The sequence below is a fragment of the Panthera pardus genome, unplaced genomic scaffold (assembly GCF_024362965.1).
Source record: "Panthera pardus isolate Hobbes unplaced genomic scaffold, ASM2436296v1 HiC_scaffold_8, whole genome shotgun sequence".
NCBI lineage: Eukaryota > Metazoa > Chordata > Mammalia > Carnivora > Felidae > Panthera > Panthera pardus.
The window spans coordinates 54,688,637-54,710,364 of NW_026527013.1; the positions used below are offsets into that span (position 1 = coordinate 54,688,637).

Here is a 21,728-nt window from a genome sequence, read left to right on the forward strand (position 1 = left end):
TATAAAGATGGAACCTGGGCTGGGCACCTAAGGACCAGTAGGATTGAAACATGTTTAAAGGACAAGATCAAAGATTTTAGATGGAAAAAGAACATGGGTAAAGGGCAGGAGGTAGAAATGTACAGGATAATTGGAATGATGGATCTATGTTGGAGAGAAAAGGGAAATATGGCCGTAAAAGGTAGGCATGGGAGTTGGAATTCTGGAACAGATAGTAAATGGGCCCAAAGCAGATTGCTGATTGGGGAAGGGTGACATGAACACAGTGTTTTAGGAAAATGGGTTATGTAGAGGTGAAGAGGACAGACTGGGGTAGGTTGTGTCTGAAAATCCCAGGAACCAAACAAAGAGCTACGTAGGTAGAAGGACAGTTGAAAACTAACCATTAAAAAAGACTTGAAAGGTAACAAGAAATACATTCTAGGTTATGGTGAATAAAATGTAAGCTTCTCTGATAGACAGAGGGCTCAGCCCAACAGAATACACTACCCCTGAATGCTACTTGGGCAAGCACACACCCAACATTAGCATAGAAGCCTCAGAGGGCTTTGTATTAAAAAAATAAAAATGCCCGAAATCAGTCACTTAAAACTACCTTGCCCTTTCCTTATTTTTAACCCCATATATAGTACACAAACTTTTAAGGAATACACAGAAGTTTTCAGTTTAAGGTAACTCATGTTGCAGCATCACTGATATTCTCCCTTCCAATAATCTGTATCATACATAATTACATCCTAAACTCCATTCTTTCTCTAAAAAATGAGGATTTTTTTTAAAAAGGCACAGCCAACACTTTTTATTACTTATTTTTTAATTTATTAGTTTTTACCCTTTTTTACTTTTTTTTCACCCTTTATTACTTATTATTTTATTACCCTTTTTATTCAGTATTACTGAATCCTACTGAGTTCTCCTTTACCTTGGATAGGCATTTGTATTGCTTGCTTTCACACCAAAATTCTGTTACTAATGTGATGGGACAGATCAGAAAGTGTTTCCAACCTTTACCTGTAACTAGGGCCAACATTCTCTGTGACTGCCTTTTCACTTCATCTGCTGCCCAAGGCATGTTTTCAGAAACAGGCACCACCTCCAGAACTGATTTTCTACCATATTTTAAGTCCACCAAGTGCCATAAGAATACGTTGATATACTATTGCCTTTACAGGCTCATCTTATCTTAGCTCACTGCTCTGTGGTGTTTTTAGTGTTTGATTATTTCATTGTTCTCTCTCTTCACCAGAGATGGGAAAGAGACTTTATAAAAGGAGTGCTCCAGGGGCGTCTGGGTGGCTCAATCGGTTAAGCGTCAGATCTCACAGTTCATGGGTTCAAGCCCTGCCATTAGGCTCTGTGCTGACAGCTCAGAACCTAGAGCCTGCTTTGGAATCTCTCTCTCTCTCTCTCTCTCTCTCTCTCTCTCTCTCTGCCCCTCCCCTGCTTGCACTGTCTCTCAAAAATGAATGTAAACAAACAAAAAAAGGAGTGCTGCAAAGTTACCATTCCTTTGAGATTTAAGGGAAGGGCTGGGCCTAGCAGCAAATAACCCTCCTAAGCCAAAGAATGATGTTGGGTGGCAGGGAGGGGAGCATGGCAGTGGTGGCAACAAGTCTGCTGATGAAAACAGACCCATGTGACATCTTTTGGCACGTGTTTCGTAATTGTATAGTTCTTTAGGCCTTTCAGGAATGTTGGAGAATCTTATTTGATATTAAACATGGCTCACACATTCCATTAGAACAGAATAAAAAGTAACAGCAGCAGCTGCCATTTATTCAGTGGCTACTATATATCCAAATTCATTTGTAAAACCCAAGAAGGCAGTAGGTATTATCTTCACTTTACAGATAAGGAAACAAAGCTCAGAGGTAAAGTGACTTGCCTAAGGGAATACAGAAATTAAGTAGGGAGCAAAGATTCGAATCCATGTTCGTTTGATTTTAAATCCAAGTTCTTAACCTTTTACACTGTGATGCCACTTCGAAATGACTCAAGAAGCCCAGATGAACTAAACTCCCTTTGTAGGTAAGCAATCTGAGTCAGGTCTATAGCTGATCCAAATTACATTGCCATACAGGAGCTAGACTCAGCTACAATGACATGATTGTTTGGAGCCTGATGTCAAGGTGGAGTCAATGGAAGGAGGAATGTAATAAAAACGCTATAAACCCAGAGTCAAAAAGAGAATAACAACAAATGCTGGGGAGGATGTAGAGAAATCTGAACTCACAGAGCTGGTGGGAATGTAAATGGTGCATCAGCTTTGGAAAACAGTTTGGCAGTTCCTTAAAAAGTTAAACACAGAATTACCATAAGACCCAGCAATTCCACTCCAGGTATACACTGAAGAGAGATGAAAACCTATTTCTACCTTCTTAGGTATACACAAACATTCACAACAACATTATTCTTAATGGCCAAAAAGTAGAAAGAACAAAATGTCCATCAACTGATGGATGGATAAAATGTGGTGTAACCATACAATGGAGTATTATTTGGAAATAAAAATTAAGTAATGACACATGCTACAATATGGATGAGTCTTGAAAACATTATTCTAAGTCAAAGATGCCAGTTATAATAAACACTGGGGAAAAGTGATTACAGGTATGACAGCCAGGAAAACTTGGGTTTGAGTCTTAGGTCTGCATCTCATAAGCTATATGGTCCTAGTTAGGTTAGCTCACTTTTCTGAGCAAGTTCCTTCACCTATAAAATGATGGTAATAATCTTAATCTTTTATACTCATTTGAGCATGGAGAGGTCCTTAAAAAATGTCCAGTTTTCTCCTTTCTGTCTTCACAGTTTTACCAAGGAATATAATGGCCTTTTTGAAAATGTTTCTACTTATTTTTTTAATGTTTATTTACTTATTTTGGGAGAGAGAGAGAGAGTAAGCAAGCGGGGCAGGGGCACAGAGAGAGGAAGAGAGAGACAATCCCAAGCAGGCTCTGCGCAGTCAGTGTGGAGCTCAATGCGGGGCTTGAATCCATGAACCATGAGATTATGACCTGAGCTGAAATCAAAAGTCTGATGCCTAACCGACTGAGCCACCCAGGCATCCCTGAAAATGTTTCTACTTATTAAAGAAGGCATCACTTGAAAACATGCTCCCTGAAAGGAATTCATGCATAATTTGAAAACCTTTTTAGCCAGCCAAATATTTCCTGTGGTGACTGATTCATGGCCTTAATCTCATTTTAGGCTCATTGCAGTCCACATCAATAAATATCTCACACTCAATTTTACATGTCTCTAAGATTATCACTATTTCATGTACCTCCCTACCCCTCTAGAGTTGTTGAAAGATAAAAATAGGTTACCTTACTAGAAAGAATCTTAAACTCTGGGGGTTAGAAAAGATCTTAGAAATCTAGTTAAATCTCTTTCAATTGAGGAATTATTTCTATAACATCCCTGACAAGCAATCTCTCCTTGAATACCTCCAGTAGCAGGGTTTCATTTATCTTAAGGCATTTTTTCCCATTAGAGAAGTTCTTTTTAAAACTGAGCTAAAACCCCTAGCTACTTGTAATTCTCACCCCACAGTCTTTAGAGTCACAAAAAGCAAGCTACTCCCATACCTGTATTACCCCTGATACCTCCATTCAGCAAGAGGAAATAGTTCCCGATATATTTGTATAGAACAAATCCCTGGTAAAGTCTTGACTGCTCTTGTATCTGTCAGTATTATTTGGTGGTGGGGCGGCGGGGGGTGGGGGGGGGAGGCGGTGTAAAAAAGGGCTAGTTTAATTAAATACAAGGAAGAGGCTAAACAGGGCAAGGAAAGTAGGGGCATCACACGAAAGCACAAGTCCCTCGTCAGTGTTGTTGTTTTTTTTTTTTAATTTTTTAATGTTTATTTATTTTTGAGAGAGAGAGACACAGAGTGTGAAGGGGGGAAGGTCAGAGAGAGAGGGAGACACAGAATTTGAAGCAGGCTCCAGACTCTGAGCTGTCAGCACAGAGCCTGACGTGGGGCTCAAACTCATTAATGGTAAGATCAAACCTGAGCTGAAGTCAGATGCCTAACTGAATGAGCCACTCAGGCGCCCCAAGTATCATTTTTAATTCAGTCCGCTGACAGTGGTTTCTGTCAGTGCTCTTTCTTTCCACATGCTATTTGTAAAGATATGCTTGTCTTCTACTATCTTAATTCTGGGTGAAGATACAGTGGCCAAGACAGGGCAAGGCCAAGCCAGAGCTCACAGACTGCTGCTAGAGAATATCCCAGCCCCAAACCTGGGAACTGTCCTTGCTAGGGCAACATACACTTTTTTGTACAATATAAAAGGTCAGGTGAGAAGATGAGGTAAGAATCATGAGAGCCTTCCGGCTCCTGTGAACAGTCGGCGGTAGGAAGGCCACGTTGGTGGATGAAGGTTTAAGTTAGCCTATTCAGTCATTTCATCTACTGTTTAGGAGCCCCATATCTACACACCTAGTTGAAAAGCAAAATGCATTCACATTTATGTTTTATTTATCCTAATGTTTCTGGGAGCACCCATCATTTTTTTTTCAATATATGAAATTTACTGTCAAATTGGTTTCCATACAACACCCGGTGCTCATCCCAAAAGGTGCCCTCCTCAATACCCACCCCCCCCCCCCCATCAACCCTCAGTTTGTTCTCAGTTTTTTTTTTTTTTAATGAATTCTTCTTTAATAGTGTTTTCCTTTTATTTTTTTTTATTTTTTTTTAATTTATTTATTTTTTATTTTTTTATTTTTTAATATATGAAATTTACTGTCAAATTGGTTTCCATACAACACCCAGTGCTCATCCCAAAAGGTGCCCTCCTCAATACCCATCACCCACCCTGCCCTCCCTCCCACCCCCCATCAACCCTCAGTTTGTTCTCAGTTTTTAAGAGTCTCTTATGCTTTGGCTCTCTCCCACTCTAACCTCTTTTTTTTTTTTTTCCTCCCCCTCCCCCATGGGTTTCTGTTAAGTTTCTCAGGATCCACATAAGAGTGAAAACATATGGTATCTGTCTTTCTCTGTATGGCTTATTTCACTTAGCATAACACTCTCCAGTTCCATCCACGTTGCTACAAAGGGCCATATTTCATTCTTTCTCATTGCCACGTAGTACTCCATTGTGTATATAAACCACAATTTCTTTATCTATTCATCAGTTGATGGACATTTAGGCTCTTTCCATAATTTGGCTATTGTTGAGAGTGCTGCTATAAACATTGGGGTACAAGTGCCCCTATGCATCAGTACTCCTGTATCCCTTGGGTAAATTCCTAGCAGTGGGAGCACCCATCACTGATTGAAGGGGACAAAGATAAAGTAAACAGAAATTTGCCAAGTGGCAAGTGACAGGCAGATTAGGGTACAAAATGTTTCTTCCTTCAAAGTTTTAACACTTTTTTTAGCTTTTAAGTAATTTCTATACCCAATGTGGGGCTTGAACTCAACTCTGAGATCAAGAGTCGTGTGCTCCACAAACTGAGCCAGCCAGGTGCTCCAACATTCTTTAATATTCCTTTGAAGTGCAACCCTTGCATCCCACATTCTTTTCCAGAATTTTAGATCCAAATTGATGTAAGAAATTTAGATTTTTTAGTGTATGTATGTATATACATATATATATATATATTTTAAAGTCTGTACTTAAATTAGTACATGCTTTACTGACTTCTTTCACCCATTGAGGTCCTTCCACCCTTGAAGCATATCCTTTAGTATTTCTTTCAGCAAAGGTTTCTGTGAATGGTAATCTTTGTCTACACATGTCTGAAAGTGTCTTAATTTCACTTTCTTAAAAAATAAATTAGGTGGACAGCATTCTAAGATCACAGTTATTCTTCCTTAGCACTTAGAAGGTATTGTTGCATTGTTTTCTGCCAGTATAAGTCTCTTATTTGTTTGGTCCATTTCACACTGAGTTTCTTTCATAAACTGGATTTCCTTGTGCCATATGCAACTTTTGTTTCAAAGTATTTTATGGAGTTCCCTCCTGCATGTATGTATCTCTTTCAGGTTCCTCTTTGGGCTGTATGATTGATGGCTTGGGTTGTGATAAAATAGGTTTTGGATACTTTCACTTGTGAATAGCTAAGATGATTTATTAATAACACCTTAGGCTGCCCCTCACATTTTTATCTGTATGTAAGATAGAAATTCTGTAATTATATAACACTATATATAAATATGTAATACTGTATATGAATCATAGAGTATATGCAAAAGTCCTTAGCACTTGTTCCCGACACTCTTTTTTTAAAAACATTTATTTATTTATTTTGTGAGAGAGAGCCAGTGAGACAGCACCAGTGGGGAAGGGGCAGAGAGAGAGGGAGGGAGGGAGGGAGAAAGAGAATCCTAAGCAGGCTCTGTGTTGTCAGCACAGAACCTGAGGCGGGATTCAATCCCACAAACTGTGAGATGATGACCTGAGCCGAAATCAGTAGTTGGATGCCAAACCAACTGAACTACCCAGGCGCCCCTCCCAACACTCTTGAACATTATTATAAGCCAATGTTTATCATACAATGGTCACCAACATGTCAAAGGTTCTGGAAGCCATTTTCTGACTGGATTTGGTTCATCTCATATCTGAAGGCTCTCTGTCTTCACTCCTCCCACTTTGTGCCCTCTTTGTACTTCTGTTTATATGCAATCTGTATGCAATTTGTACCAGCTGGATCTGCTCAGACTGGGTTTTGGATTCAAACCCCGGCTCTGCAACTCACCAGTGTGGAAGAGGCAATCTACCTACTCCAAAGGGCAACTGTGAAGACTGAACAAGAGTTAGAGGTCAAATGCCCTACACAAAAAAGGAGCTCTGTGGGAAATATCACAGATATACATTTGGTTTCATTTTTGTCTTATAATCCTCCCAGCTCCCTCCAACAATTCCTAGTGAGGAAGTTCAACAGGACTGCTTGTTGATTGCCATGCAGTCTCTCTCAAGTGCTCTGTGGCTCTACTGTTCAAGGCTTCCTATTTCTGATTTTTTTCTCTCCTCTAACCCTCCATTTCTTCATCTATCAACACATTCTCAATTTACATTTTTAGAAGTTTTCACTGTTCCAGGATATTCAGAGTTTTTCCTATGACATCACACAAAAGGGTTTCTGGGTACACATTCTGTCCTTTTCAAGAAGAAGAAGAGAGGCACACGCCTCTCTTATTTCCTCATCAGGAGGGCCAGCACAAACATACAAATGGGTTCCTGCTATCTCCCTGACTCAAGTTTGCCAGATAACCAAGTCCATTCACTGGACTATTCCAAGCTTTCCTTTAAATTGATGAAACTGTCCTACCTATCTTTCTTTAAAGACATCTGTTTTGTATGTGTGAAAGGGAAAGTATCTCAAGTAAGTTTCAACTGATCTTTCCAAATCCCTAAAAAGAGTCGAGTAGAAATGGTTAATCCTCACCATAACCTTGTAAAAAATAAAGTCCTTCAGAGATTGAACAATTTACTCACGGTTACATGAGAAATTAATAGCAAAATCTCCTCAAGCTGAGAGTCTTCCCAAGTATGAAAATATACTACTGTTCCCACAGACAGTACTTTATTAACAATTAGTTAAATAGCAAAGTAGCATTTGGGTAAGTAGAATGAGCTCCATGTCCCCACAGATGAAAACAGAACAACCAACAGGTTAGGAGACTTGCCAAGGTGACACAAAGCTGCAGAATTCAAGGGTGAAGCAAGACCCACAATGGGTCCACTTGAAACAGCTGCATTAATTCACCAACTAATAACTACTAGCAGTTGCTTCCCTCTTCAAGTCATAATAATTACCTGGAGAATGAGGACTTTCTGAAAGAACAGAAAAGTCACAGCTGTTATTATGTAGCTGAAATCCTATTTACACTTACAGTTTTTTCTAATTAAAATTTTTTCATGTTATTTATTTTTAATAAGAAACCTTTATTTATTTATTTACTTACTTATTTTTGAGAGAGAGAGCATGTGTGAGGAGTAGAGAGAGAGAATCCCACAAAATGCAGAAAAAGAGGGAGACAGAGTGTGGAGCCAGGAGTGGGACTTGAGCTCACCCGAAGGAGGTTCAAGCTCACCTGATGCAGGGCTGAAACTCAAGAACTGTGAGATCATGACCTGAGCCAAAGTCAGATGCTTAACCGACAGGGCCCCCCAGGCCCCCCTCATGTTTGTTTATTTTTTGAGGGAGAGAGAGAACACATGAGCAGGGGAGGGGCAGGGAGAGAGAGAGGGAAAGAGAGAATCCCAAGCAGGCTCTTGACTGTTAGTGCAGAGCCCATGGTGGGGTTTGATCCCACAAACCATGAGATCATGACCTGAGAGGAAATCAAGAGCTGGATGCTTAACCGACGAAGCCACCCAGGCACCCCACACAATTTTTTTTTTTTAAAGTAGGCTCTATCCTCAACGTGGGGCTCAAACTCATGACCCTGAGATCATGAGTCACATGCTCTATTAAGCCAGCCAGGCGCCTTTACACTCACACAGTTGTGTTTGGGTTACCATAGTCAAGCACCTCCGATCTGCAGGAAACATCAGGGAGGAAACCAAGAAAGCCATAAACTCTGGGGCTTTTGTAAAATGCTATGAACAAAGAGGTTGGCAAGATGCCCTGGGTGTCTTGGAATGCAGGTCTCCCAGGTTGCTTCAGCACCTTGAAAGAACTTTAATGGGCCTGTCACTGCTAAAACACTTTTGCTGATTTGTTCACCCAGGTCATGGAAGTTTGTTCCTCAGCTTTTTTCACAACCTCACAACCCACAATTTGAAAGCACAAACCTGATCAGGCATAGCAATTTGCAGTCAAACATTTTTCAGTGCCATCAGTCATTTTTATGTGGCTTACATAACCTATATGTGAAATTATGATCTGAAATCAGGCTAACACAAAGAGCCCAGTAAAGATGATGTGGTGTCATTTTGGGTGGAGGAGTGCAAGCAGGGGAGGAATTTAGGGTTCAGTCTACATCTAGTTAATCACTGTAAGCATCAAAACATCAAAACACTAGCACCAGTAATAACAATAACTACACACCTCCACCCCCCCAAGCCTTTTTATGTGTGGCATCTGCCTCTGATTCATGAAGACACTTCTACCTTAATCCTTACCTCCTTTGTCCCTAGGAGGTACTTTAATTTGTAATTAAGGAATGGGAGACTGAGAAAGATGCAGTAACTTCCCCTTGTTAGGTTAGTGAGGTGTACTGAAAATCTGAACCACTCAGTTCATGCTTCCTCTTTTTAGAGTTTACTGTTGCCTTTTAAAAAACTTATTGTTCCTATACGACTAATCAAATGCAAAATCTAAACAACAACAAAAGGAAGAAAACATCTATTACTACAGTTCCCACTACTCTCATTATTAACATTATAATCTCTTTTGCTTTACTTGCTAGTGTTTACTTCCTACCAAAATCCTAAAACAAGGAACTTGGATCTCTAGGGAATTCATAGAAAGAACACCTCTGTCCTTTAATTAAATATTATTATCAAAGACTGAGGTGGAGAGGGGAAGGGAAAGTAAACTGTGTACAGCCTTTCACAAATGTGATTTTTTAAAATCAAGAACTCTCTGTAAGGGATTTTAACCTCTTGATATGACACCAGTTAGAGCTCTCTGGACATGAAAGGAGACGAAATTCTTGATCCAAGTGTATGATTTTGACTGGCATGTGTTTTCCATGAGACTTCAGCTTAAACACAAAAAATGAGATTAATAATCTCATTTTGAGACTTTTTACTCAGAAGTTCTTCTGAAATCATTACTACAACTCAAAGAAAATTTCAATACAGTTTGACTTCAACTATTAGCAAACAGAAAGCCTTAAGACTGTAAGATCTTTTTAAAATGTAGGTTATGTCATATTTTGGCAGATGAAATCCACCTCCCCCTGAAGTAAAATCTGCTCTATTTACAAAATATAAAAACACATGTAGATTTTGTTGTAGGTAAACAATAAATAATAATATATAAATTGATAAAGTATTTCAGCCATTGGATTAGTACACACAGTAGTCATCTTCTTAGATCAAAGATAACCTGGTGCTCTTTTGGGTCAAATTCCTGATGAATGAGGAACTGGATGAGTGTCAGGCTGGGAATGCTTCACCTAGTGCATCACTCTTTGGGTGTGGCTCAAAAGTTCAGAGCCATCTCTGAGAGCTAGTGGTGCTTCTCTAGTTGGGCAACAGGTCACTAGGACAGGATGGCTGAAAATCTTGTAGAGCAGGTATTAAGAGAAACAGGAAGAACTAGGTCCCGGTGCTAACACCAACAGGGACCTGAGGTAGCTGCTGCCAGTGTTTGACCAGAAAAGAGACACATAGGTAGGGTAAGGGTATGACCTGTAGTGGCAACTTGAATACATTCGTGGCTGAATTAGGGAAAGTAGATGTCTTGTCCTCACTTTTTGTTACCTCATTTGTGTTGAAGCCTGAAAAGAGGCTAGGGAACACTGAACTAGTCTTTAGTTGGAAAGTAAAAAGCATAGAATTAGTCCCCCAAACTTTCAGGGTAGGCAGTGCATTACCTTAAAGACAAGAAACAGCAGATGCCTAAAGCATATAGGGAATAAATATAAAAGCTGGTGGGGCGGGGGCGGAGGTGGGTTTCTAGGCAATTTGGAAACTTGGTAATGACAGCTTTCCAACATCCTGGCATACCACAGACTATACTAGGTGCTTCCACATACATTATCTCCTTTAATAATCTCAACAACCATGTACAATAGATATCATTACCTTGTTTTTATAGAGAAAACTAAGGCTCAGATGAGTTACATACTGTCACACAGCTAACTAGTGTCAGAACTGGCAAGTGAATTCAGGCTTGTCCAACCTCAATTAATTACTGAAGTAAAATAATTTTTCCCTCCCTCTCTTCCTCTCTCCTTCCCTCCTACTCTTCCTCTATTACCTCTTCAGTGGCTAAACTGGGAAGAGCAGCACATCTGTAAATCTCTTTTATGGAAGGTCTTATTCTTCATAAGGACATATTTCAATTGGGCTTTTTTTCTTTATAATAGCTAATTTGATCCAATATTCTCAGTTTCAATTTCAACTTACTGTTCAAACCTAGTCTACATATACATTGATCTGAGAGTCTCAGATCAATTTACAGTTGATATTGAGCTAACACCTGGAATAATGGAGCTAAAATCGGTCTCTGGTCATATCTTTCTCATGTCTAGTGATGGTAAAATGAAATTATATTTAACTGACCATTTGTTTAGTTAAAACTCCAATGGCCTGTGCTAATTGGGTTAGCCTAGCTACCCATGGTTCCACTGCATGTGATGACTGCTCACGGCGACTGCCTTCTTCTGTATTTTTGCTCTTATGATTCAGGGCAATTTAAAATATCCCTGGGCTTAATACAAAGAGTCTGAGAAGCCAGTTTCCAAAGGACAGTAATCCTCTTAAAATAGAAGCTTTCAAAATGGTATTACTGCTTGTGAACACGAGAAGGGTTTTTAGCCTGCTCTACATGACACTGCCATATACTGGCAGTAGCTGAGTAGGGTTGCAGGCCAGATCTCCTAAGGAAAAAATTACAAAAGGAACCTGTACAACTGTCAATGAATGGTTTCCTGGTTCTCCCCTATTTTCAATGCATTTTGCCACAGCTCAACTTTTTCCTATGGTGGCTTATTAATATATTACATCCACCAGGGGAACAGAGCTAGTCTTCCAGTTTTTAGCAGAGTAAAATATACGTTAAGCCATTTTAATGTGTGACCCGGCAAAAGTCACTTTATCTTTCTGGGTCTCAGTGTAGTCATGTATAAAATGAGATTAAACTAGATATCTAAGGGCCCCTTCTATTTCTGAAGTACTACATGAACCCAGGTTCCACTAACAAACCTGTGATAATACTTTAATGGGATGCACAGGCTATGTGGACAAGAAGAATCTGAAGTTAGTGTAATTTCATCACCAAAAAAAATGTCTAAACCTTGTATCCTACTTTCCCAAAATATATGCTCTCACTCATATCTGAGAGCCCAATGCAAAGCTCAAAGACTAAACACCCAATTCCTGATCAAAGGTTGATGCGGAGTTCATATCTAAGCTTTGTTACAGTAGCTTCCTGGGCTGAGTGCATGTGGGTGCTGAAGACATACTCAGCATGGCATAGTTATGTGGGTGAAGAGAGAGAGACTGTACTCCACAGGCGTTTGAATGTTTTTGATTATTTCACAGTAAGTAGATGGCCTTGGGTAAAAATCTTAACTTGGTGCTATTCACAGGTAGAGAGCAATGGGAAGCAATTAAGTGAGTGACAATACTGAGAAGGGACTCTGCAAAGGAGGAAATAAGGATGGAAGTGAGTTTCCTTAGGCAGGTTTCCCCTATTACCTACACTGCTGTAGAAAACTTTGCAGAGCTTTTGTATTCACAGAATTTTATAAAATGTGTTAGAAACAGTGACTCAACTTTTAGTGAAACACACACTTTGACCTGGAAAAGGCCTCCCATACCCGATGCAGTCAATGCTTCCTAGAGCTAGACTATAGGCTAGTCTTTTAATCATATAGGATTCAGGGTGAGCTTGGGGAAGAAAAGAAATTGTCCTGGAATGAAAAAAAGCACTGGCTTTGGAGTCAAGTAAAACTGGGCATGATTTCTGGCTTTACCACTTAGTGAGTAACCTTTTGGCAAAATTTAAAACTCCACTGGGCCTCACTTTCCTCATCTATAAAATGAGGATAATACAATGCACCTGAAGGGCTATTGTGAAGATTAGCAAATATATATAAACCATCTGGCATTATGTACACCATAGGAATTCAGTAAATGCCATCAGTGACAGTGTATTCCTCCTCATTTAAGTAACAAGCAACAACTGTACATGGCCTCCCTCCTGTCAACTCATATATGAATAAAATAAAATACAGAAAATAAACAGAAATGCATCTAGTGCAGCCTTAATTGGTCACAGAAGAGTCCCTTTAATTGGTCACAGAAGAGTCCCTTGGGGGGCAGGGAGGAAGAGTCCCTTACGTCCATCCCTAGATAGCCTACTTCCTTCCTAGATAAAAAGCCAAACCTACATACAACAGAGCTGAAGTAGAAATTAGTAAAGATAGGCTGTTGCAGGCAGCTCAGTAATAATGTAGAGATACGGAAAGGGAAAAAAAATTTTTTTTTATAAGAAGTAGGCGAAAGAACTTTAAAGAGCAAGCTGTCTAGGACTACTTACTGCAGAGGCACATAACCCTACCACTCTCACTGACCTGAGAGTATCACAGAGCTAGAACACTACTGTTCTAGCTATTTCCAAACAAGTTAAGGTTCGGTGTGTTATTCTGTTAAAAGAAGGTAGAAAAATTCTCCCCAAATGCTTAAAACATGAAAAGTTTTGATGCTTAAGAATAAGCTTCAATGTGTGGGGAAAATTGACCTACCAGAAATAGTTCAAAGATCAACAAAATTAAGTGTACTTACTGGTTAAAAACATGTAACAGAGGAGAAAATTTTAACTGCTCTATACATGGAAATAAATAGTGGTGCAACAAAATAGTTGAGTGAAACAGTTGTGACATTTCTGCTGTCTTTCCCTGGGGAAAAAAACAGGCTTTCTTTCTTCAAGATTCTGTTCTAAGGGATGCCTGGATGGCTCAGTCGGGTAAGCATCTGACTCTTGGTTTCAGCTCAGGTCATGATCTCACAGTTCATGAGTTCAAGCCCCACATCAGGCTCTGTGCTGACAGTGAGGAGCCTGCTTTGGATTATCTCTCTCTCCCTTTTTCTCTGCCCCCACCCCCCCCTTCTGCTCATGATCTCTCAAAATAAATAAACTTTAAATTAAAAAAATTAGTGAAACATACCATTCATTTTTTTATATTCATTTAACGTTCCCTTCTTTATATATATATATATATATATATATATATATATATACACACATACATACATACGTGTATATATATATACATACATATGGTATATATGTATGTATATATATACATTGTGTGTGTGTGGATTCTGTTTTAAGGAAAGACCATTCTAAAGCTGAAGTGATATGACAAAAGTCAGATTATACATTATACTATGTCTTCCCCTGGCCCTCCAAGTTTTACCTCTGGTTTTGAAAATTCTTTAGTTTTCTTTATGCTCTCTTTATTCCATAAAACTAATCACTTATTAACTACAGAGAACCCAAAGTGCAATGAAAGAAATGCACTTCTCATTACCTCACAAATGGTTTGGACTTGATTCTTACAATGAGGTGATAATGACCAGGTAAAGTTTTGTCCTGTCTGAATTATTTACTTTTTTAAAACATTTTTTTAAAAGTTTATTTATTTATTTTGAGAAAGATAGAGAACAAGCAGGGGAGGGCCAGAGACAGAGGGAGACAGAGGATCTGAAGCAAGCTCTATGCTGACTGCAGAGAGCCTGATGTTGGGCTTGAAACCAAGAACTGTGAGATCATGACCTGAGCCACCCAGGTGCCCTTGAATTATTTTAAATGGATACAAAACTGGGCCTTGGGAGGCCTGTTTTTCCTCTCTGATTTTCTCAAATTGGCCTACATCTGACTTGAAGACATAACAAGCTCTGTATGACTTTTAAGCTCTGAAAGAATTTAAAACCAGGAATGTTTAACCATCCATTCAAAATAAAGGGATCAAAGCAGGCAACTGTGTTTTTGAGCAACTGACTGTGGGATGCCCAGGTCTCAATGTTCAGAGGGGTCTATTTTATTTTATTTAAAGTTTATTTATTTTGAGAGACAGAGACAGTGTGAGTGGGGGAGGGGCAGAGAGCAAGGGAGAGAGAGAGAAGCCCAAGCAGGTTCTGCGCTGTCACAGCAGAGTCCAACTCGGGGCTCAGACTCACAAAACTGTGAGATCATGACCTGAGCAGAAACCTAGATTTGGGGAGCCACCCAGGCGCCCCAGAGGGATCTATTTCAATAGCAGCAGTAGCAACTGCCACCTAACATCAATCAAGCACTCAGGGGACCAGGCACTGAGTTATGTGCTTTACATAAATTTTTCCATTTAAATGTCACAATAAGCATATGAAAGGCTGTTATTATTCCTATGTTACAGATGAGGAAACCAAGACTGAGAACTTTAGAAACTTGCCCAGTTTTCAAGGTTAGCAAGTGGCAGACCTAGAATTTGAACTTGGAAGTTAGGTTTCACACTGTATAAGAGATCAGGTGTTTTATTTTTAGAGTATATTTGATTGTTAGACTGCTCACTTTAGATATTGTCTTTTAAGTATACGAAAGAATATATAAAACACAAATAATAGTAATATACTTGCTTTTAGAACTTTATTTCTCTCTCCCACACTCACCTTTCTTCTCCCTTAAAGTCTCAAGTTAGAAGTCAAGGACAGAAGAGCACAGATAAGAGGCAGGACTGAATTACTGAATAGTATTTTTACCACCTGAAACCAGCTCTCAGCTGTAACTCCTCTCAGAGCTAAGTGATGCACATGAACAATTTATTACAAGCCTTAAAATTCTCTCATAAAAGCAAACTTAAAAAAAAACAAAAAAACTCTTTTTTTTTTTTTAAAGAGGTGAAATGGACCTTAAGAGATCGTCTGTTCAACCCTTGGTATTAGAGTGGAAGAAATGAGGATTCTCTTGAGTTAGTATCTGGGATAGAACCAAAACTCAGGTCTTTCAAGACCTCCCCTGACCTGTGGCTTCTGTAAGACTGGCCCTTAATCTGTATCAATGAGGTGGCCTGTCTCTGCCTGACAGACTTTGGATCTGAATGAGTACTCCATGGGGGATATTTCTCTTTGCATGTGATGGAAACAAGGGGGAAAAACACGTATTTAGAGAACTGAGAGTGGTCTAATATGAATATGGATTGTAATATGGAACAGAAGACCAGCTTTTACCTTTAGCACAGATTATGACTCAAAGCAGTTAGCCCTTTGAGAATTCTCTAACTACTGTAGAACCGTTTCATGTTTAAGTCCACACCCATTCAAACACTTGCCAATTCATAACAAAGGTAATGGACGTTGTTTATCTGGATATATTTTCAGTCTACTTTCTCCACACCAAATGCTTACATAAGTGCATTTAAGGCCAAATATCTACAGTGTTCATTACATTTTAGGCAGGCTATATCTTAGATTTTTCTTAGATTTCTTAGAGTTCAGAGGGTTGTAGATCTTTTGAATTCAATGTAGTACAATTGTAGGTTGCAATGATTTGTGGTTCTGTGATTATAAATAGGTGAAATGTCTTAGAAAGTGCAGGCTTCATGTGAAAGTCCTAAACTGGAACAGAATACTAGAGAGTTACAGTAATTGTCATGCTCTGACCAAAATGCTTCATTGGTGTATGATCTTAGGAGTCATTTAACTTTGCTGTGTCTCTATTTTGCTCTCATAGGAACTATGTGGATGCCATAGGACATATCTAAAGTGCTCTGGACACTACAAAAAAAAAAAAAAAAAAAGGACACCCTTCTCAGACCTTTTAAAGCCACTTCCCCATATCCAGAGGGGAACTGCAAACAGAAATAATTTAGGATTTTAATGCCATATAACTTACCTATATCGCTCCTCCTGTAAGGCCTGCATTATTAATGAATAGTCTCTCTGATAATGTTCCTTGAGGGTCTCAAAGGATTCCTCCAGTCTGGCCTGGGTTTCCCGGATCTCCTGGATCTCATGTAGTAGTGCATCAAATCCTGAGCTCTGCATGTCCAGAGTGTTTGTTTTGGAGCTGGATGCTCCTACAGCAATGCCTCCAGTGGTGCTATTGGCTCCCACTGAGCCTGAAGTGGCACTAGAACAATCTTCCTCACTACCATATTTTGGGCTTGATTGAAAGTTTGAAATCACCCCCAAAGCCTTCCCCCCATCATCCACTTGCCCTTCCTCTAAAGAGTCCTTCAGGTTAGGGATGTTGTCTGCACTGCCAAATTTATTCCGGATTAGTGAAGCAATCTCTCTGGGTTTTGAGACTACGGCCCCTGCTGCTGAATGAGTTGCTTGGGAGAAGCTAGAAAGTCCACCTTTGACACTGTCCACCACACCTTCACTGAAGCCAGTCACCTTTGCTCCCACATCCTTCAGACCCTGGTGCATGTCCCTGAAGACATCTTTCGGCTGCCGGGGAATCCCATTCTGCTCCACCTCTCGGAGTTTCCTGTGGTAGTGCTCAAGCTTCTTTTGTAGCTGGAGGATGGTTTGGGCAGATTTCTGGTTCTTCTTCTCAAAGACCTGCTTGATGCGGGCAGCCTGCTGCTTGTCTGCACTGTTGGCAAGCTTCAAGTACTCAGCAACGTTGTCATCCCGGGCTGTTTGTGCAATCTTGATCTGTTCTGTGAGCTTCAGGATCTTCTGCTGCAGATGAGCAATAGCAGCCTTTGTGCGCTGAGGGTCCGGTGTTCCATCCACAGAGTCTGTGTGGATACTGCCATCAGTGCTGGAGGCCACTGCACTGGAAGTCTGGGCGAGGCTGCTTACTTCCAAACGCTCAATCTAGTGTAAAAATAAGAAGTGGATGTTAGAAGGAGCCCAAGAGGACTACCTCTCCGGAATCAATGGGCCAAATGTATTGAAAATTTACATACTCCCAGATCTCAGCACAGATAGTTGACCAAAGTCCTCCTGTCCTATACAAGCCCCATCTCCCTCTTGGGTACTGTCCTTATACAAGTATACTTTGCTTTACACAAAACAGACATATGAAAAAAGATATGCACAAGATGTAAACTGGGGGTGTCTTCCTTTGTTAGAGAATTTATCACAACATTCAAAGCTCCCCTAGTGGATTTAAAGCATGATTTAATTTACATTCTTCACACATACTTTTGTGAAACAAGGTACATCTGCATTTCAATTTAATTATAGGAAAAGCATTTTAGTATTCAGACATCACTAATTCCAATCCACGCTCTCAGATTATGGTCATCCAAATGCTGGTGACAACAGGTATTTTACTGGCTAGATATAAAAGTCCTATTTATCACAGTGTCTTTTTATCCAAAGTATGTCAAGGTGATGGAATTATTCTCTCTATTCTGATAGGGACCCTCAATTGGTAGCTGGAAACAGGTGGTGGTAAGAAAGAGAAGTTACTACCGAAAGTGCCAAGGATAAATGTGGTATCCTGTTAGAGTTAATATCCCAGATCACAAGTAACTGTGATAAACTTGGGCAAGAGAAAGTGAATACCCAGGGAGAGGGACAGTGAGAGGTAAGAAATTAATCAAGTCAACAACTAAGTTCAGGTCTTCTGGAGTTCAAACTTTGTGAATTCTATCCAGTAGAAGGTTTTTTATTAGATAAGGGATTCCAAAACACACACAATAACTATCCTTCATATGGGTGAGCAACCACTCAAAGGAGATAAAGAAAAAGGCAAGCTGCTCAGATTTGAAAACTGAAACTATCCAATTTCAAAGCTGTTAGCCAAAGCTGGGAGAGGTCAGGTTTCCCTAACTCAGGATATAAAAACAAAAACAAAACAAAACAAAAAACCTTGGGTGTGGCTTGTAGTACATTAAAGTAGGGCTCATGCAAAAAGTCTTTAGAAATTGCTCTCTACGGAGCAGGAACAGAAATAATAAAAGAACCATTTCAGGGTAATAAAATTCCCAGTATGAGTGTCAAATTACAAATTACCATTTTAGAGGTTAAGATCATAACCCTTTACTTGGTCCCCAGTCCTAATCTGTAACCAGCCAACAATTTGATAGAAAGAACTGTAGGCTACCCTCTTATACCAAATGTTAAATATTCGTGAAATGCTGATAATTAGCTTGTCAGTCTTTGTTTTATCTTGGTTATATCTCCTCAGTTTGCCATCTGAGCAGGAATTATGGTGCTCTAGAACTCTAAAAATATTAGTTCATTACTGGAAAGTTCATTACTGGAATTTTTACTACTGATATGAATAAAAACTATTTCCTTTTTAGATGAACAAATGAGAAATAATGTGCATTTAAATAAAATCAAAAGATAATTTAAAACTGAAATGAATAGCAAAATGACATTATGTTCCCCTAATAACAAAAATGTCCAGAATAGTTAGGGACTAGCAAATAATTATTTTGTGTAACTTCCTCCATCGGCCCCATTCATTTTTAGGTGCAAGCTAACGAGCAGTGAAAGGGCCAGACGGAAGCAGGAGAAAGGAGAATGAGCCAGAGTCCCAGATAACCACGTTGAAAAAAGTTGAAAATGGAGCTTAGAAACTCTCTCTTCAGTTGCACAGGGTTTCCGATGCATGATTTTCTTTCTGAATGGGATTTCAGATCCCGTAACTATAGTACGTAATAGACTCTGATTGTGTACTTATGTTTAATAGCTTAAATCTACCACAGGAAAAGGAAAGCAAATATGAAATACCACTGACCCAAGACTACAAGCTTATGCATTGTCTAGTTTTCTTAGGTTCTTTGTTATCTGAATATCACCTCACATGTAGTCTCTTGTGTAAAGAAGTGCAGGTACAGAAAACAAGTTTAACTATTACTCAGGGAGGATAAATATTGATCATACTGGTGAAAATATGGCTTTGGGAATAAAATCAAGGTTTTATTATATCTCTAAATTTGAAAAAAAAAAACACAGTAACATTTCAATATAATTATTTATAAAATAGATCACAGTTTGGTTGTGATTTTATTTCCCTACACAGTAACTAAAGAGGTAGACCAGACTCTTTAATCTGACTTCTGTCCTGAGCTGTCTGGGGCCACACTCTATCTTTCCAGTATATGACTCCCACTCAGAATCATCAATATGCCTGTAAGAGTGTATCTGACAGAACCCACTGTCCTCAGCCTTCAAAGAAAACTAAGCTGTGGGGACAGCTTCTGCAGGAGGGAAGCATAACAGTTGAAAGTATGAATCACTCAATTACTCAGTAACTCTTCCCAATATTGGCAGGCACTATCCTTAAAAAGGAAGGAGAGAGAAGAGGGAGAAATTGTGACAGGTGGAGAGGGGAAAAAAGAGGGGAGAAGAGAAGAGGAATGGAGAAGGAAAGAAAAAGATAAATTGAACTATAGATTTACAGGACAGGGGCTGTGAGTACTCTCTTAGTATCTTTTGAGCTATGAACAAAAGCCCTCAGAGGTAAGAATACTTAGCTGGGAGTCACAAAGGCACCAACTGAAAAAGTGGTTCTCTTTTTCAAAAGCCTTTGCTGGCATATTAGGTATCCATATATAACAACATAAAATTAGATTCCACCTCATTCCAGACAGACAATTAAAATGCAAATGTGAAAAGCAAATTCTATTTTTTAATTTTTATTTTTTTAATGTTTATTTATTTTGAGAGAGAGTGCATGTGGGAGCATGAGTGGGGGAGGGGCAGAGAGAGAGGGAGAGAAAGAAAATCCCAAACAGGCTCCGCACTGTCAGCACAGAGCCCAACATGGGCTCAATCTCACAAACTCTGAGATAATGACCTGAGCTGAAATCAAGAGTCAGATGCTTAACCAACTGAGCCACCCAGGTGTCTCTAAAAGCAAATTTTAAACCTTTTAGAAGGCGGTATTGGAAAATAGGGAAGGACTTTCTTAAACATACATGAAAAGGCACAAATCAGAAAAACAAAGTTATTTAATTTGGCTACGTTTAGTATAATAGTGAAGCATGGTTTCTGGCATAAAACTGCTTGGGTTCAAATCCAGCTTTGCTACTTACTACTCATGTGACCTGGGGCAAGTTGCTTAACCTCTGCATCCATTTCACCAACTGTAAAATGGGAATAATACTAAGGCCCACTTCAGAAGGCTGTTTTGAGAATGAAATGGGTAAATAAACATAAAAGCGCTCAAAAACAGTCCTGGACACAGAGTAAACAGTTACTACTGGCTATTATTTTTCCTATCATTCTAAGTAGTTCTTTTAAAAAATTCAAGTATTAAAAGATTGTAGAATATACTTCCTTTTAAGATCTTTCACATTTCAGGCATGATCATGGAATATATAGAGTCTGAACCATAGGAATAATGTAATTCAAGGTACTACAGTACAAGTAATAGTCATCTTTCTTGACTGTTGGTCTTGTGGCTAGGCAGCTGGCTAGCTCTTGCAAAGCTCACAACAGGCCTATAAAGTAGACAACGTTATTACTAATTTACAAATGAAGTGACTGTGAGGTACTTCTTATTACCTTATCAAGTGGCAAGATTATTTATTCAATAGGGCTTCATGTGACCATAGGCTGAAGGGCTTTCATGAGTGATCATACCTACCAGTGTAGCAAGTCCTGGACACTTATGGCTGGGGACAGTATTAATTTGTACAGAGAAAATCTAGGAGCAAAAACCAGTCTGTTAAATGTATTTTGACTACTTATTGGAAGCTGGGCAAAGTGCTACACAGCTAGAGGTATGGTCAAAGGCTACAATTCATGATCTTACTGTTGCTATAACAAATAGATAAGCTGCTTTGTTTGCACTTTGTTTCTTACTATTAATGCATTTGCCAAGGGCGCCTGGGTTGGTTAAGTGTCAGACTTGATTTTAGCTTAGGTCACGATCTAGCAATTCGTGGGATTGAGCCCTGCATTGGGATCTATGCTGACAGTATGGAGCCTGCTTGAAATTCTCTCTTTCCCTCTCTCTCTCTGCCCCTGCCCTGCTCATGCTGTCTCTCTCTTAAAAATAAACATTAAAAAAAAAAAAAAAAAAAAAAAAGAATTCATTTGCTAGGGGGTGCCTGGCTGGCCCAGTCAGTAAGCCATGTGACTCTTGATCCCAGGGCTGTGGGTGTGAGCCCATGCTGCGTGTAGAGATTACTTAAAAAT

At 39.4% G+C, this 21,728-nt stretch overlaps 1 protein-coding gene across 5 annotated transcripts in view; it reads right to left on the reverse strand.

Moving 5' to 3' along the window:
* Positions 1-21,728, reverse strand: part of TMCC1 (transmembrane and coiled-coil domain family 1) — a 246,431-nt gene that overhangs the window by 8,004 nt on the left and 216,699 nt on the right. For all 5 annotated transcript variants that reach the window (XM_053897484.1, XM_019433575.2, XM_053897486.1 and 2 more), the window contains one exon: positions 16,507-17,441. In XM_053897484.1, the coding sequence (XP_053753459.1) occupies positions 16,507-17,441 (935 nt within the window). The remainder of the gene's footprint in view (positions 1-16,506; positions 17,442-21,728) is intronic.